Source organism: Styela clava, chromosome 2 (assembly GCF_964204865.1).
Source record: "Styela clava chromosome 2, kaStyClav1.hap1.2, whole genome shotgun sequence".
NCBI classification, from domain to species: domain Eukaryota; kingdom Metazoa; phylum Chordata; class Ascidiacea; order Stolidobranchia; family Styelidae; genus Styela; species Styela clava.
The window spans coordinates 30044821-30063169 of NC_135251.1; the positions used below are offsets into that span (position 1 = coordinate 30044821).

The following is an 18349-nucleotide window of genomic DNA, read 5'->3' on the forward strand; positions in this document are numbered from 1 at the left end:
AAACAAGTAGCAATAGCAGTTACCGTGCGGATTTTTCTATTCCAACAAGCCAGTATTTATCAGGACACGACAATGATATCTGATCATTATAGTAATATGATGAATTATATCTTCGATTTGTATTGATCTCTATCATAGTATTTATATCAGGAGCATCACATTGTATTGGTTCGCAAACTAATGACTGAGGGTCTGGAATCCATAATCCTAGTTTTCCACATTGTATATTAGCATTTAATTCATTAGTTTCAAGAAATTTGTATCCAATATTGCAAAAATATGTTGCAATGTCTTCATACTTTGTGCCATCGACAACTAATGCGGTATTTTCAATCAAACCTGAAAAAAAAGAAGAAACTGGTCAAAATGTTCTCCTAATTACTGGTTCAAACATATACAACAAATTGAAATGTGAAATAGAGTTTTTAAGATTTTCATGTCTGTGCTTGCAAGTCAAGCTTTCACTTGTAAACTTGTTAATACTGAAATCTTGAAAAAAATTCTATTTGAACATATTGCAAAATAACAATAGATTTTAAAGCTGATCATTTCACAAATTTCATACCTCAATTAGTTTTCATAAAAAATTTCATAAAAGAGTTAATAATACCGCTTTATTACTGGTTCAAAGGCAAATATCAAATTTTGTCCCGCCATTTAACTCAATATATTTGGGATACAAATGCAAAAGATGAAATAATAAAAAATGTCATTCCAACCAGGTTTAGATATATATTAGTTGTAAAATGCAAAATCTATACAAACAATGTAAAAGGATAAATATTTAAATTTGGGTTTTTTAATAAAATTTGGCTTCTTGTTGCAATAGGTTCAAAAAAATAATGCCTACTAAATCTATTCATAGTGTGAAGCAATATTCAATAAAAAGTTACAGTGGAAGTTACATTTTTCTTCTTTTCACAAAAGGGCGTTTCCAAGTTTAGGCCCTTTAAGTTAAAGACTCGACTCGCAGAGACGGATACACAAATTACATAGAAGTTTCACAAATATTAATGTAAAAATCGTTCTATATTTTTTAAATATTCTTTATAAAACTTTACCTGGGTGGGGACAAGATGATATATTGCAGGTAATATCAGTCATATCTGGATACCAATACGATTCATAAACTCTTTTTATATTTTCACGATCAGTTTCTACTTCATTTCGGACAACAGGAACTGTTGCATTCAATTTACAAGTCACATCTAACATAAAATCATCAGAACCTCTAAGAGTAGATCCATGTGGACATACATAGTACACATGATCATCAATATGATATTGAATTCTTGAATCTAACAAACGCAAGTTTGCCACAACAGGAGGAGGATGACATATAGCTACAATGCAGTGAAATAATCCAAGTTCAGATTCATCTCCGGGAACCCATTCTCCTTGTAAATCACATTTGAATTTGATTTCAGTTGTTCTGGCATCGATTTGATATCCAGATTTACATCTCATTGTGACTTCATCCCCTGCAGTAAACTTTTCTTTATATTTCTGGAATTGAAATTATTTTTTCACAAGGAGAGGGAAATTAATAAGGAAGTCTAACATCTTTGATATAAGAACATGAGGCAATGTTTATGTTTGTGGGAATGCTTAGATAAATATGTATCTATCACTATCTATTATATATGCTACATCAGAAGGTAACTTGATAGGATTCTTCAACACTCCAAATTAAAAAGGAATGCGTAGAGAGGAAAGTTGATAAGATGGTTTAGTCATGTGGTGAACCACAGCCTCTCTCCTGGTTACCAGTCCATGTTGGGTACAGAGGAATAGTTAAGTAGGTTTTTGTTCCAGATGCATGGACTTGATGGCGAAAGTCGAACTTAAGCAGAGTAATCAGCACTATGGTGTCAAAGGTTTTTCAAACGCTTAGCACAATGCGCAAAACGACGAGATGCGACTCCTTCCATCAATTTTTGAAATATGCTGTTGATTGTTTCGCATTATTATTGAACCTATTTCATATATCGATACCATTACAAGCTGCTATGTATATGTCGATTGAAAACTAAAGTTGATACAAACCTTGGTTTCATTGTAAAAATAGGCATGTGTCATCTGAGGTAAAAGACCGCATTCCACTCGGTCACATCTTATGGAGAAAGGTGGAGGAAACCATCGACCATCTCCCATACATTTGACCCTTCGTTCTGATAACTTGTTTCCAATTTTAAAACCTTCATTGCATTGATATAAGACCTAAGATAATACAACTGTGATTGAGTCTAAGGGTCTAATAAGAATATTCCACATTGCAAGAGATTTCTGAAACAAAATATAGCAAAAAATTCCTCTATCAAAGAAACTCTTGAATCCTGATAACTCCCTGTTAAATCTGATGTTAAGTCTTGAAGGAAAACTTACTTCTTCATGTACAGAATAATTTTCTCCAACTTTGATGCCGTCAACAACTGTACCAGGATCACCACAAGAAACTGGGACACATTTAAGTTGAGCAGGGTCAGGATGCCATAAACCTGTCTCATTACAACGAATCTCAGAATAAGTTCGAGATACTGTAAACCAAAATCCCTAAAAAACATTGAGGTCATTAAACAACAATGAACTGATCTGAACCGTTATTTGGTTAACTGGAAAAGTAATTACAGGTAAACAAAAACAATGTTGGAGTACTGGCAATGATTTCAGATATTATTCCGCTCACTAAAAAGGTTTTAATATTTACAGATATATCAAGACAAGACTTGACTTATAATAGACAAATGTTACTGTTAACAATAAACTGATAAGGAATTCTGAAATATCAGAAAAATAAACAATCCTAATGATATCAGCAAAATTGTATCGCATTTACTACTGTTGAAATGTACAACAGTGAATTTGATATGAAACTTTGAAAAGAGCTTTTCTGATATTTGCCACTGATAAAAAACTTTTGTCACAATGTTCACCAGTCCACACATTCATTATGTTCAAATCCACAGATTGTCAGGAAATTCGTTATGACAGTGCTTTTAATTCAGTGATTCAAAAACTTTAAAATCATAGTATGATATACTGTATACATATAAAACAAACAAAGAGAAATTTTAAAAGGGTTTATGACAATACTTACCATATCACACTGATACTGCACAATACTATTGTATCCAAACAACTTCAATTCATCATTCGTCCCATTATAAACCAGTGATCGAGTACTGTTAACATTTTTCGATGAATTTGTATTGATGTCACCAGTATTATTGAGATTGGTGGCATTAATTGGTGATGTTTCGTTTACTTGATCCATTACTAATACTGTGTCACTAACACGCGCACTATTTGCGATCTGACCAGGATCATGACAATGTAAAGGTACACAAGATAATGCATCATGAATATTTGGCAAACTCCAGGAACCATTCCAGAGACATTGAGATTTGAGAATATTACTCCCATCCATGTCACTAAAATGGTAAAAAAAATATGCTTTTTGAATCTTGTTCAAAAATGAAGTGAAAGAACAACATTTCAAGTTTTAAGGCTTGCAAAATTTCAACAAATTCGTTCAGGATGAGCTTCCTATTACACAAAAATGAACAATAGACGAAACAAAATATTTACATTAATAATAAAAAGTATCATTAAAATCTGATAGCATATGTTCCTGTGTAAAATTTTGCTCTATGAATAAAGCACCACAAACTACCGTAGTATTCATCAGTTTGGGTACCCGGACTTCACTAGTAGCTAGCAACATCATCTTATGATCAAAATAGCTACCTTTGTATAAATTGATTTCTATCTGTTTCATCTGAAAGAGAATCACGTTCAATCCAAAATCCAGGCAGGCAGACTAATTTGATATGGTCAGAATACATTGGAATGTATGATACATTCAATTTATATCCAAAAACAATGTCACCTCTGTATGGTGGAATAGAACTTGGAGTTTCCAGCATTTGCATTACCTATAAAAAGTTTGATACTCCATGGTTTTGTGAAATATGTCTGCAAAGTTGCTCACATAAAAGTCTTATTAATATTCAATGAGCGATTAAAAGGGATAAATTCAGTGAAATTGGCACTTGTTCTACATTAAAAATTGAACATGAACAAAACAATGAAATGAACAAAAAACAGTGATGTTGAAATTGTTTAAAGCCTTGAGTTTGATACACATAATCTATATATTTGATATCGTTTATGTGCAATGCTTGTATGTACACTGAATGGTAGCTAATGAAACCATACAAACATAATATTACCAAGTACAGAGGATTCAAATAAAATTTTCAAATTATTTCATCTTCAAAGTTAAACAGTAGTTTCATAAGCAGCCAACTCATTGCTTAAGCTTTGGATCAATAAAACAATGTCTACAATAATTCAACAAACCTCTTCCTTTGTATACAACAAAGGATCTTTGGTGTCTAACACTTTTTGAATTATTGCTTTGGAATGAGATGTGACATTAGGAGACGGGCAAGTCACAGGCAGGCAAGCCATATTATAAGGATCTGGGTCCCAAAGACTGTTATCCAAGCATGTTATTGAAAAAGAATAAACTCCCGGTACAATCCAGAACCCAGTTTTACACTTGTATTTAACTCGTGCACCGACATCATAATTTGTTTCCACATGAGAGAATACATCAAAGAAACGATCTTCAAAAACAAACATAGGATTGAAGTGTGTGAGAAGTTAACAAGAAGATTTTTTTGGCAGCAACAACCAGCAAAATATTCATAAGCAAATATGCATTCCACTGACTATTTTAAATATAAACTCACAAGCTATATATATCCTTCTGATTTAAAATAAAAAATGGGACTGTTTTGGCTTTGGTATTTGCATGCTCATAACTTTTAAAATATTTAGTTTCTTTTAAAATATATGGCTTACATCTCTAAATGTGTTTGTCAACCCTGCTGTACTCTTTTAAGTCAGCCAATTAAAAAACAAGTCATCATAAAGTTTTGGAGTAAAATCCACATATTGCATCATTTCACTGAGCAAATATATTCATTTAGAATAATCAAGAATGGTTGTAATTATTCATAAGAAATAGCATATAAACATCACCAGGTTTAACCGTAAATCTAATAAGACTACAACCACATGAAGAATGGGAGATAATATTCATAATAGTAAAGAAATATATTCAAACCAATTACTTTTTGCATCGTCTGGTATAGATTCTGTATTTTTTCAACAGAAAATGCACAGTATTTCGTACTTCTATTTTAGAAAATGCTTACGAGAATCTGGTTGACTATCTTCATGAACATCGTCAAATTCATTCCACACATCAGCATTTATTATTTCAATAGGTTCACCACAGCTAACAACAGAACATTCAATATCATGTGGATCAGGATACCATTCACCAAAGCTTCAAACAAAATATAAAAAAAGAACTTTCATGATATCAATATTTTAAAACCGTTCATGTTAGACATTTCAGATTAGTGGACATTCTAATAGAATAAATGTTACTCTAAAGAGAATGTCCCAATGTTCATCACAATGAACCATGTTAACTACACTCTAATTCACCTGTTACAAACGGATTCCTCATAAAATTGTCCTTCTTTCATTATACAGATATTCATTCCAATGTCATTACTTCCATATATCTTCCAATAACTCTCAACATTAGTAGCTTCATGATCCCCTAAGTAAAACATTGATAGAGGTCTATCTTTTGATTTATAATCTCTGAATACAATTTAATAACTTATGTAGTATTGAATATTTACATTTATATATGCATAGCTATCGATAGGTTTCATTGAAGCCACGAGAACTTCTTACAAAAATAAGTTACCAGATTCATATCACAGAATAACATAATAAACAGGTAAGTAAATAAATTAATCAAAGTCAGTATAAGAATGAGCTATTAACAGGAATTAACTAACAAATTTTCTAATCTGTTTTACCTGTTACTAATGGAATGACGTTACCCTGTCCAGACCAATATGCTTTATCATCAGTTACAGTTGTTAGATATCCGCCTCTGCCAGAACCTCGTAATACAATTAACCATTCATTTGTATGACCTGATGAGCATGTCCACATTTGAAAAACATTTCCTTCATCACAAGGTTCAGCACGCAATGGCACAACATCATCCTTGAAAACACTTCATTTTGTTAATGTTTCACAAAATTAATCAATGACACGATGGAAACATTTTTAAGAATTGAAAGCTGAACAGTTTATTAGTTCATTTGTCTAATAATTATAAATATGCTATCTCTTAAACCAAGTATACTAAAGTTCCAAGAAAATTGTTTATCTACAACAGGGGTCACCAACCCGTTGCCCGCGGGCACCAAGTCACCCGTGAAGACCATGTCAGTCGCCCGCAAACTGTTCCGAAATAAGCTCAATAACCACGCTTATAAGAAAGCTACATCAATTTATTTTTGTCATGCTATTCTTGTATAAATCACACTTATGTCTGTACGTGGGAACTGGGTATGACAATATGTGAATTATTTTTTTGTAACGATCATCCTGATTAGTATTTCACCTCAGTATTGTGACGGGTCATTTAATACTTTCTCAATTATGATGTCACACAGATATCACATTCTACGAACCCGCGTTTTTTCTTGTCCGTTGATTTGTGAAGCAGCAATAATACAATTATAGATTTCAAAGAAAAATGACAAAAAAACGAAAGAAAACCTACCATTTTCACGAGGAAGAAGAGGTGGATTTTTTTTTACCACTTCGTGTATGTCTCATTCGCGGGGCGATTATAGCAATGACAAAATGAGGAGATATTTCACATCTTGTCACTATATATTGGACAGCGTGGTAAGAGCAAAAAAAGATCGCCGTTTTAATCAAACAGTTATCCTATTTTACGATACCAGTGTTTGGTTCAAGCTATCTTTGTGAATCAACTTTTTCTGACATGAACTCCACCAGGAACTAAACACGGAACACTCCTCATTGACGAAAATCTGCGAGACTCGCTCGTAGTTACAGTGCCAAGTTACATCCCGTAATACAACACACTGGTGGAGAGCATTAGACCAAATTTGTATGATTTTGGTTTGCTCCTCGTTGAAAACAAGATATTCATAATTAGCTAAATGTGTTTATAAATGTAACATTTGACAGTACAACAGTCAAGTTCATTTTATCTTAGGCTTGTGCATGGTGTTCGTAAAAAAGTAGGTACATTGTGGATCTGTGGTTTCCGAGGATATTATTGTAGTGATCACTTCAAAAACAATTTGAAAAATGTTCAGTTTGAAAATGGAAGTGCCATAGATAGTACTTTATTTTCTATGTTGTAATAATCGTTTGATTTCCTGAAGAATCCTAAATGCCAGTTTTATCAATAATTGAAGCTTAATCGAGCAAATTGACTTTTTTAGAAGTGTACATTGGACTGGTATCTGGACTGGTACCCAGAAAGTAGCCCTCGGCTTCGAAAAGGTTGGTGATCCCTGATCTACAAGAAGATTTGTTGACCAATTCATTTCAACTATTTCTATAGTATCCAAAACTGCTATCTATCCCAGAGACTGTGAATACCCATTCCAGATATGTTCGTTTTTTTTTTAGAATGTTTCTCTCAGTATGAATTTGACATTAACAGTGTGGTTCACTGTGTTTTATATGTGCAAGTAAGAAAGCGGATGCCTTTTCCATTTCATTTTTCAGAGGTTATTTTCTGTCGCTTCTATTTTACAATACTCAACAAAATATTGCTTGTTGTTTTGATTTTTTTCCTGACACATGAACCATGCTTTTATCCTTGATTTTATATTGCATGTACTATCTGTTATAATATATTCCTTTGACCAAATAACAATCCAGATTTCATAAGTTACCTTTAAATTTGGAATCGCTGCAGCAGTCAAGCATCTGTCAGTAGCATGATTTTTCAAGTGAAACGACCATTGCCAAACCCACCAATGGTACGGTGTATCACGTCCATCACAGTTGTTATCGAGGGTAACATCAACCACATCCGTGCTTTCTGTTGGAGCAATCTCTGATCTGACAGCCCCATGCAATCTTAAACATAATCCCCAGTGTGGGCTATGTATTTTAAATTGCCTTCTGATCCAATTTCTTCGAGCACAATAGTACCTATGAAGATAGAAGAATCTGGCATCAGCTATTAAATGTAAAAATATTGACCATGCATCAAAATAAGTATCTTCTGCCAGACTGCCGTCTGGGTCGGACGTGTTTTTGTTGCTCTGTTAGATGAAAGATCAATCAATGCTGTTGGACTGGAATGCTACGCGCTGTGTGTTTCGGTATTTACTATTAGATTTGTATCTCGTGATATCAACATGATCAAGGCCCATCCACCGGAATTAAAGAAGTTTATGGATAAAAGATTGGATTTAAAGTTTGTGTTTGGCAGTCGTCGGGTGCGGTCGCATTTTTGAACGGCGCAGAAAGATTAGATTGACAACAATGAACCAGCACTTAAGGAATATCAACAAGTAAAGGCCGAAATATGAAATTACATGGCAGCATAAAGGCAACATACGGACATCATAACAGAATCGAAAGATGAATACAACAGGGATTGATTCAGATATTTTATTTTGTGACAAAGAGTATGATATACTGCTATTTCTAGAAATTCCGCTTGAATACTGAGTATTCAACTATATATGTGTAAATAGTTTGCAGTGTAACTTACAGTGTAACATTTTTAAACATTCATTTAGTGGCATATTTTTGATTTGTTCTCTCTGTGTGTATACCGGTACTGTTTTAACAATGTTGGCCACGTCAATGTATCAATTAGGCTACAGACCTGCTCACGTGTGATTAGTGTTTTTCCTAATAATTGCTTTTATGAGTGTCCGCACACCGAATTTGCCGCCATGGTTTTGCGTTTGTTTGTATATTAAACCACTTATCACCTTTTCCGCAATGCCCAATCTAGCAATCAGTGTAGTTTTTCATGGCTTGGTTTTTCTTAAAGCTTTCATGGCTTCATGAGTATGACTATCGTCGCAAATTTATTACATTCTACTCCCCACATTATCTTTGCATGAGGTTGTAAGTATTGGTCATTATCAACGTAATTGTTGAAAGAGAGTACAACAGCCCGAAAGTTTATTACTATCGTGTATTTTGTTTTTTAAGTTTGGCCCAAGCCTCATTTAATTGGGTTTGTGTTTTTGTGTGCGTGCTGGTGGGCAGGCACATGAGATACTTCATGTTTTAAACTTTTTTGTAGGTTTTGCTTGTCCTCCAGAATTCTCCATTTTAAATTTAGGTTTGCTATGGAGTTTTCGAAATAAACTATCTATCTATCTATCTAATTACAACAGCAGTTAAACTGGATCATAAAAATTTTAAATAATATGAATAAATAGTCAAGTCCAGATAAGTTTGGTAATTATATTTTTAGTTTGATATATTACAAGAGAACATATGGATACAGTATGCTAATTAATTTGCATTTTAAACTCTCTATATTAATAGGCTACTAAAAAAACCAACAATTATCAATCGACTGAATTTACCATAATTTCTTTATGCCTGGGAATTTTTCAGCAGAGCGTAGAGAGTCAATGTCTTCTTGCAGATGCTTTCAAATTGTCGGTAAGTAACAAAACTATTTTTATTTCATTTCTGATTAATTAGTAACAACCACCAGTCATGGCAGTCTGGCGACAAGCCTCTAACTTTACAGAACTGTTTTAATTTGGTATTTATCAGAGTATATTTATTTTTTTCAAGTATTTGCTTGAGGCTTTAGCACGCCATACAAAAATTTTTCATGGGCCACTTTATTTTGTTGAATTTAACAAGCAAGTTGAGACTGAGTTACTTGATCCAAGTATATAACTTTTGCTGACAATAAAATTGTTTATCACCTCACCTTACATGACTCCCAGATGCATAATCAGTTCCAAATCTCGCAGCTCCTGCCACATCATCAGGTTGCTTGCAATAAATTCTTTCACATTGTACATTATCAGGTGGAGAAGGATTCCATAATCCATCTTCATTACAAGTGAAATTCAAAGAAAAGGAATCTTTATCAAACCAATAACCTGAACAAAAATGTAGGACTAGATAAGAATTACCGTAGATATTTATTCTTGGAGAAACAAAAACTATTAAGATAGCTAAATCATATGACAAACCAAAGCCTCTCGTCCAGTTACCAGTCCATGTTAGGTATGGAAATAGTTAACCAGCTATTTGATTCGAGATGCATAGATATAATGGTGGATGAAGCCGTAACAAACCAGGGGTTTCGTGAAACACACTACGGTGACAAGAAGTCAACAATCCTGTTGCACATAATTTTCTCCACAGAATTCGAACCTGAGAACCCATGCAGGGTAATCAGAGGTGTGATGATAAGCATATTCCTAATACTTGCACCAACTGGCGAGTAACTAAACACTTTTACCTTAACAGCATCTGCTATTTTATCATTCAACAAATTGCAGACAAGGATCAAAGTTCATGACACTTGCATAATGACATATTTATGAAAAAACATATTTTACTTTTTTATGATTGACACCAACTTCTTGATGGCATAATTAGGTGGCAGTACATGGCATCTTGAAATGAGTTGCATAGAGAGTTGCATATGAGAGTTGCAAGAGAGTTGCATTATTTTTATCCTAAAACGATCATTTCAAAATGCCATGTACGGCAAAATCCAATATTTTAACAATAAGAAATGAAAATCAAATCAGCATACCAGGTTCGCATCGGAGTGTCAAAATATTTTTGTAGCCATATATGGTTTGCTCATCTATTTGCATTATCTTTGCATCTGATAATGTTGACGATGAAAGAGTATAACATGATATTGGAACACATGTTGTATTCTGTTTTATGTGATCAGGTATCCATCTGGAATTTATAGAGTCTATGTACTAATTTTGATATCCAGTAAGTTTATTTTGACTCTATAATCACCATAAAGATAATACTTAAATGATAAAAACAAGGATAAAAGCATTGGTAAAAGTGTAAACTATTGAAATATTACCACCCTTTAGAACAGATGTCTGGAATACTGAAATTATCACTTTATCCATCATAATTCATTTTGACCTCATAATCGTTATGCTACAATTATAGCTACAATTTTCTGTTGGGTACCATTATTGTATATTTAAAAATAATCAATTTCAAAGAGACCTACGATATTCATTTCTAATATACTTTATTACGATAGGTAGAAAGAGTTAGACAGCCATATAACCATGACAAAACGTGAAGTTGAACAAAAAATGATTTTTGATGATTTGTAGAATATTTTTTAATAAGAAAAATAAGAAGTTAGAAATCCTAAGTGATATATTTTCAGTTACATCTCACCGTCCATCTTTACTGCAATAACTAAAAACAATGCTGTGATCTCTTGAATACCAGAATCCTTTATTACATTTGTAGGTCAATCGTGAATTGTAAACATTTCCATCATACGTCATGTTCGCATTTTCTATCGGTTGAGGGTCGGGACACGTCACCTGCAGATTATATTATAAATTAAGATGCTTATATATTACCAATCAAAATGTACAAATTTTCAGTGAATAATAAAGCATTTAATAATGCTTTTAAATACAAAATAAAAATTAAATTCTTGTTGGAAAAGCTTTTGATTTTTTATTCCTCATCATTGCATTTGTATGTTTATAAGTATAAATTTCGACTCCATAAAGAGCATGACAGACGATATAGTAATTGAAAAAAGCAAATCAAACTGATCAAGAAAGCAAACAAAACCTTGGGTAGGATTTAAAATGTGTGTGTAGAATTCAAATAAGAAAATTATTTATTGAAATATATATCCAAGATGAATATTGTTGAAGTCTACTGACTTCGAACATTCCCAAATTTTCCATATATCATATACCGTATGTACAATGAATATATCAGTATCACGGATATTTAATGTAGAGCAATGAACAGGTCCTCAAGTGCATAACTTTTACCATAACAGCGTTGAATGATATGACAAAATTCATGTGCATAAAACCATGAAAAATACTCATATTCGTTTTTTATCATCTCAACCAAGTATTCTACATGTGAACTACTGTTGAAATATTTCACAAACCGATTTGCATAATTCTTTATCCCCAGGCAATGGTTGCCACACACCATCAGACATGCATGTTGCATTGTGTTGTAGTTTAGTGGCGCTGAGCCATGTGCCACTTAGACATTCATAGGATGCCACTGACGTATAAATGTAGGATTCATCTGAACAGAGAAAGTTAAACTGTCAGAAAAGACATAGAAAGCAACGAAAATTACTATATGGCTTAGCAGCTCGACTATGCCAGTATTTTATATCATAAAAAGTTCCAAAATAACCAATTTATCCAAAAGAAAAATGTACCACAAAAATGAGAATGCCTTGTCAAAACCATATGGACCAGAAAGTTACAGACTGAACCAATATAGAGATAACTAGTAAAATCACAGAATCTACAGCAAATGAAAGTAAATGGCATATACCTGTTACACTGACAAGATTCATTCCCATAATTTTGGGAGGTTTTTCACACTTAATTTTCGTACATCTAATGTCATTCACTGCTTCTTCTCTGTTTACTCTATTATCAATAAAGTTCTCCACATCTCCCTCGCGTATTTTTCTTGGCTTCACTTCCCAGTGTAAAAATTTGTTACAAACAATTGTCATGCTATACATGGAGTATGATTCAAGCCAATATCCATCTTTACATGTGATTTCAACTTCAGAACCATATTTAAATTGCATATTGCTTGTGTCGTTTGTTTCAAAAACTGATATTGAGTTTTTAGGTTCAATTGGTATTGGGCATGCCCATCTACGTGAAAAAGAGTGTTGTATTAAAAAGAGAAGTTGGTATGTTTGGAGATTGTTAGAAATTATTCAAAAGAAATTTAGTATCAAATAATCATATTAATACAAATAACACTATAAATATCATTCGCTACATACCGTTGAAATAAATTTTACCTATAAATATATTTGTGGCCCGACGGTTGGCACATCGTAAGCATTAGGAATATTACCCAGCATGGGTTCACAGGTGCAAATCCTGTGGGGGAATAACTATGTGTAAAAAGATTGCTGGACTGCTCGCCAAAGTAGGGGTGGTCCCAGAACACCATCTGAAACTCCACGCATCCGAAACAAATAATTGGACTAATTCCATACCCAACATCGACCGATAACTGGACGAAAGGTGTGGTACGCCATGTGATTAGCCATCTTGTTGTCTTCAATTTCCCCCAGGATAAATATAAATATGAAACAGCAAAATAACATTTATATTTTTATCATTTATCATAGAATTTACTGCTGCAATTTCATTTTTGAAGTTAAGCCAAAATCTTCACTTACTGAGCTGGTTCTTCACAAATGAAACCAGGCAGCATTGTATCACATTGTCGTACCTCCAATTTTACATCATCTTTTCTTGGTACAGAAATACTCACGCACATCTCAGGTCTTGTTCTGTGTTCTGGATTACTTTTATTTGAACGTTGACATAGTGAATCAGCAAAAGTTTGCGACTTGAACAAAAACGATAAAATTTGAGAATTGTGTGATAGAAATCATTCATATGTTGGCTTACTAGTTTGCTTAGTTCATATATGGTATTCTTCTATAATGAATTTCAAGTAATGGAGATCAATCAAACTCTTAAGCCTCAACGAATTTAAAACATATGAAAAAACAAAAGTGCCTTCTTTTGACTGCTTTATGTTCAACGTGATATGAAAAATTCTTATCCTGTATTTTCAATGTTTTTGCTGTGTTGCGATGTTAAACTGGCCAATGCTGAAACCACTGTGCCATTGCATATTATCATTTGTAGGTTGAAAATGATGCCATTACTTTTGCAGATGAAACACATCGAAACAAATAATAATATAGAATTATCACTCACTTTACATTCTTTCAGTTCACTACTACCAGGATCAGACGAGAGTCCTGGTGACAAACAGGACTCCAGAGTGTTTGGCATACGATTCACTTTCTCACCATTTTCATCATAAATAAAGGCACAAGCACACCAATCCAATTCTGAAACACAAAATGGATATCCAACTCCAGGTATTTATCCATGATATGGAAGAAACTTGATAAAACGTTCTAGATATAAATTATTTTACATTAAGTGCCAATTGACAGTTTTATATACACCTGCCAGACAGCAGTGGTTGTCATAAATTCGATCTAATGCATGCAAATGTTAGGAAAACTTAAAAATAGCATACGCTCAGTGCTCATGTACTCAGAAACCCGAGTTGTACTGGCTAGAGTAGCTCCAGTCATATTGACTCGACATGGATCATCATCTTCTCTAAAGAAACTATTGAAATTTGGAGAAGAATCTTTATGCACCAAGAATATTGAATCTAAAAACAAAAGTTATCAATGGTCTTACACTTTTTATAAGCTGAAAAAATAAATTCTCTGACCTGAAGTTGGATAGCGAGAAGCATTCAGAAACAGTTGTCAATGACACTGAAAGGATTCAGTTAGAACTAACTAATCCTTAGTTCGTATGTTGCTCTGAGAATATTAGGTAATAACAACAGCAGATAATCTGGTAGAAATCGTTATACAAAATCTGATTCCCAAGTTTCAAAAATTTGGGTTTGCAAATCCCAAAAAACTTCCAATACAAGTTTTGTTTTTGTTGGTTGTAGTTCAGAGCCTACATAACTAAGCTATCTTTCAAAATATAATCACTCCATAAAGTGACAGGGCACAATCATGATAGAAAATCAAACACAAATGCAAACAATCATATTACCAGGTTGCTTGAAATTCCAATGACATAAATAATAAAAGTCAGGGAAGGTGTGCCACATTGCCAAGTTTCCTCTAGCTCTGTGTGAACCTATACGAATTTCACCATTTGGATGTGATTGCTCTAACACAATGTAAGATTTCGGATTATGCCTGCAAAAATAAGAATTTTAATAAAATCAAATACTATCACTATTAACACATATCGTAATACATGTAATGGTAATTCGAACAGTATGTTAACGTTTTTGATGACTTATTTCTCGTTACCATGTATGTATATTCACATTTATACCCATTACGGGTTGTAAGTATTTTAGGCCACAGATCCCCGATAATTATGAATACACATATTTATAGACCATTTCAGCATGGACTCGCATTTTCTTTAAAGAACTGGTTCAATCAAAGAGTCTATTGCACTTTCAAAATACATGCTTATTCAGAGCAGGTGAAACTTCAAATGAAGAAAATGATAACAAACATAAATTTTGAGCGCCACTGACTGAAGGTTAAAAAAAAACAATTGGCAATTTAGTGCCACTAGTGATCATTTAATTTATCAACAAATTTATGAACAAACATTTAAAAAATCAAAAATGCCTTTTTGCGATTTTGATGGTCATTTTTCTACTCTTTTATTGAAAAAAACAGCAAACGCAACTTTCGAGCAAACTGAAGATGTTGAATGAATCATTAAATGCTACTTTGGTATCACATTTCCGTTAAACTAGCCCTTCTGGCTTGAGTAATCTTTTCCGTAATTATCAAAATTAGTTTTGAATAAATAATGCACTTGAATAACTATATATCGGGTAGACAATGTTGATTATTGAAGAACTTTAGATAATGTTATATTAAATCACTGAAACAAAATTACGTTAGGTTTAAAAATTGCAGCGACAAAGTTGATAATTTCTCACAGTACACTAGTGTGCCACAGAACACAGTTTGAGAAATACAGCGTTACCAAAACTGCTCTTGTTTTCATTTTGAAAAATTATTTAATAATAACCTTCGAACAAAAACAGATCATGCAATACATTAATTTCAGTTGTAAATGCTGATTTATTGAAAATATAATTATTAGGTAATAAATAAATTCACCTAACGGAAACAAAAACATCTCATGATTATTTGATTCACTCAATAACACACCTTAATCTCAATAAATAACCGTTCTCAGGTCCACAGGTAAACATTTGTGATTTATTATACATATCACATTCTGATAGAAGCACAGAATCTGGAATTGTTTCGTCTGAATCTCCTGGATGTTCTTCCGAAGTAAGACACAAACCTAAAATATCAATTTCAAAATATAAGTAAATAATGGGTAAACCATTCATATGCATATTCATATCAAAATGAAAGTGAAAAAAATTTCATGCACTATTAAAAGATAGAAGAATTTTCATCAATTAAAATAGGTTAAATAATTTCAGTGAGATAATAATCAATAAGGAAAATTTGGACACCGAAATGGCAAGTTGTTGAGTTGTCAATGGCAGACATTTTTTTATGTAATGGAACATTGCTTGTGCTACTTTAACGATAATATAGCAGCAAAAACATAAAAAATTAATTAAATGAAGCTTCGGCTAAAATACATCCTCTTTTTAACAAGCCCATTATTCTTCCAACTGACAGAAACAGCAATACGGATACTGTTTACTTGCAGGAAGAATTATGAACACAGATTCAAACTTTCCATTACTCCCCTGTTATATTGCATTATTTATGCTGAACTTCAGTTAGACAATTACGTCATCAACCACTGGTAAGTAGTTGAAAAAACTCTCCATTTTATTCTCTTGAATGAGAAGAAACCACAGAGTGTTTCTAACTTTTACTGAAAATTCAGATTTAAAACTGAGGAAAAAATTAGCCCCTTCCTCTTCTTAAATAATGATTTAAACATGACAGAGTACAAAATTTTGTAGCATTTGATATAAAAAAAAATAAATGTCTATCAAACCATTTGTTTAGTAAAATTAACAAATGGTTTCCTTATTAAGAATTAGTGATAGGATTACATTACCACATTCTGAATAAATGATGATCAAGTGAACTCCATCCATATTATCAACTTATTAATTATGAGTGAGTGTACCGTAAATGACTTTCTGCCAAAACAATACCTGCGTCGAGATTGTATAGATGTTGATGAGTTGCCCACATCCATTTCATTCCTACACCTTCATTATACATACATGACTGACTAAATACTTTTTTACTTTCAGGATCACCGTACATGCATCTGAAGAAAAGTGAAAGTAAAAAATTTGATTTTTAAAATATGAAGTGTATAATGACCAGAATAACTTAGATTGAAATGACCTGTCGTTATGGGAAACAACTTTCTCTTTTTCCATAGTAACAGCAAAACTTTGAATCATAAATGTTTGGTTTTGTAGTTTATCAACGTATATTTGATCTTCTTTCAAAGTTTCACCGATTCCATCTCCCACCCAACTTCTGTGAACCATACTTCCCTTGAAATCAGCCGGACTGTTGTCTCTAATTCCAACCCAGTAATGTTTATCTGTAAAATTCAATTGAACACAAAAAGTAGTTTATTTAAACACAAAACTGCAGAGGAAAGTTGCATAATCCAGAATTATTTTGAATGAGCAGTCATCAGCTTCTCATTGTTTTATCAAATTGGAAACATTCGAAAATCGCATTTTTAAATTCATAAAAATACTGAACTAGTGTTGAGTAAACCAACAAAGTGCATTAAAATTTGCATAAGTTTGCCACTTTTATCTTGTGTAGGTCGATTTCACTGTATCTAGACAAAACGATCAAAATTGATGTAGCTAAAGTCAAGACAAACTTGACCAAAACAACAATATTGACCTGTATTTTAAATAACATTTTGTAACAAATACCATTTTCCATAACAATTGTATTTTAAGATAACATTTTCATATAAAAATTTGCTTGTAAACAAATGTAATCACACAAAATACCAATAAAACATCAAATGTAAATATAAGGATTCACTTGAATATCCAAGAGTTGAAACTGTAAGATCTCTGAGAAAATTATATTCAACTTCTGTCCTAGGAACTGCTAGTCCACATTTTTTACTTTTGCATTGCTCAAAGGATGAATGATAGTTTTTGAAATATTTTCTGTGATGAAACAGTTTATAACAACCTAAATACAAAAAAGTAAAAAAAATATGAATCAAGCACAATACTGTGTGTGATATTACAATTCGTAATATAATTGAAATGAGTAAATGGCAATTAGTGATAATACGGTAGTTAACTGCACATGGAATCTTAGAATATGCACAAGGTTTTCAACATCATTACAATTGTTATTAGGAAGACAAGCACAATGGGAACAACTTCAGGTTTTTAAACATCAAAGTTCTGTCAAATTTGTTGAAAAATCCATAATTACTAATTAAACAGCAATTTGCACAATGACTTATAAGTATTAGGTAATAATTAGGTAATATTCCCTATTTTTAGAATTGAGCGTGGAATGAATAATAACATTCATTATTATTTATGGTCATTTAGTGGCTGGTCTTTTTTAGATATCAAACCAGTGGACCCAAAAAAGTTTAAAACTGAC

At 32.6% G+C, this 18349-nt stretch overlaps 1 protein-coding gene across 2 annotated transcripts in view; it reads right to left on the minus strand.

The window, feature by feature from the left end:
* Positions 1-18349, minus strand: part of LOC120335351 (uncharacterized) — a 62637-nt gene that overhangs the window by 23747 nt on the left and 20541 nt on the right. For both annotated transcript variants that reach the window (XM_039402844.2, XM_078110128.1), the window contains exons 25-48: positions 17765-17920; positions 17096-17300; positions 16897-17015; positions 15914-16055; positions 14760-14908; positions 14218-14358; positions 13887-14023; positions 13337-13509; positions 12463-12797; positions 12059-12204; positions 11314-11465; positions 10688-10842; positions 9848-10022; positions 7824-8085; positions 5910-6102; positions 5524-5641; positions 5226-5359; positions 4363-4631; positions 3748-3935; positions 3098-3431; positions 2386-2553; positions 2047-2220; positions 1062-1506; positions 24-339 (exon numbers count right to left, since the gene is read on the minus strand). In XM_039402844.2, the coding sequence (XP_039258778.2) occupies positions 24-339; positions 1062-1506; positions 2047-2220; positions 2386-2553; positions 3098-3431; positions 3748-3935; positions 4363-4631; positions 5226-5359; positions 5524-5641; positions 5910-6102; positions 7824-8085; positions 9848-10022; positions 10688-10842; positions 11314-11465; positions 12059-12204; positions 12463-12797; positions 13337-13509; positions 13887-14023; positions 14218-14358; positions 14760-14908; positions 15914-16055; positions 16897-17015; positions 17096-17300; positions 17765-17920 (4786 nt within the window). The remainder of the gene's footprint in view (positions 1-23; positions 340-1061; positions 1507-2046; positions 2221-2385; positions 2554-3097; positions 3432-3747; positions 3936-4362; positions 4632-5225; positions 5360-5523; positions 5642-5909; positions 6103-7823; positions 8086-9847; positions 10023-10687; positions 10843-11313; positions 11466-12058; positions 12205-12462; positions 12798-13336; positions 13510-13886; positions 14024-14217; positions 14359-14759; positions 14909-15913; positions 16056-16896; positions 17016-17095; positions 17301-17764; positions 17921-18349) is intronic.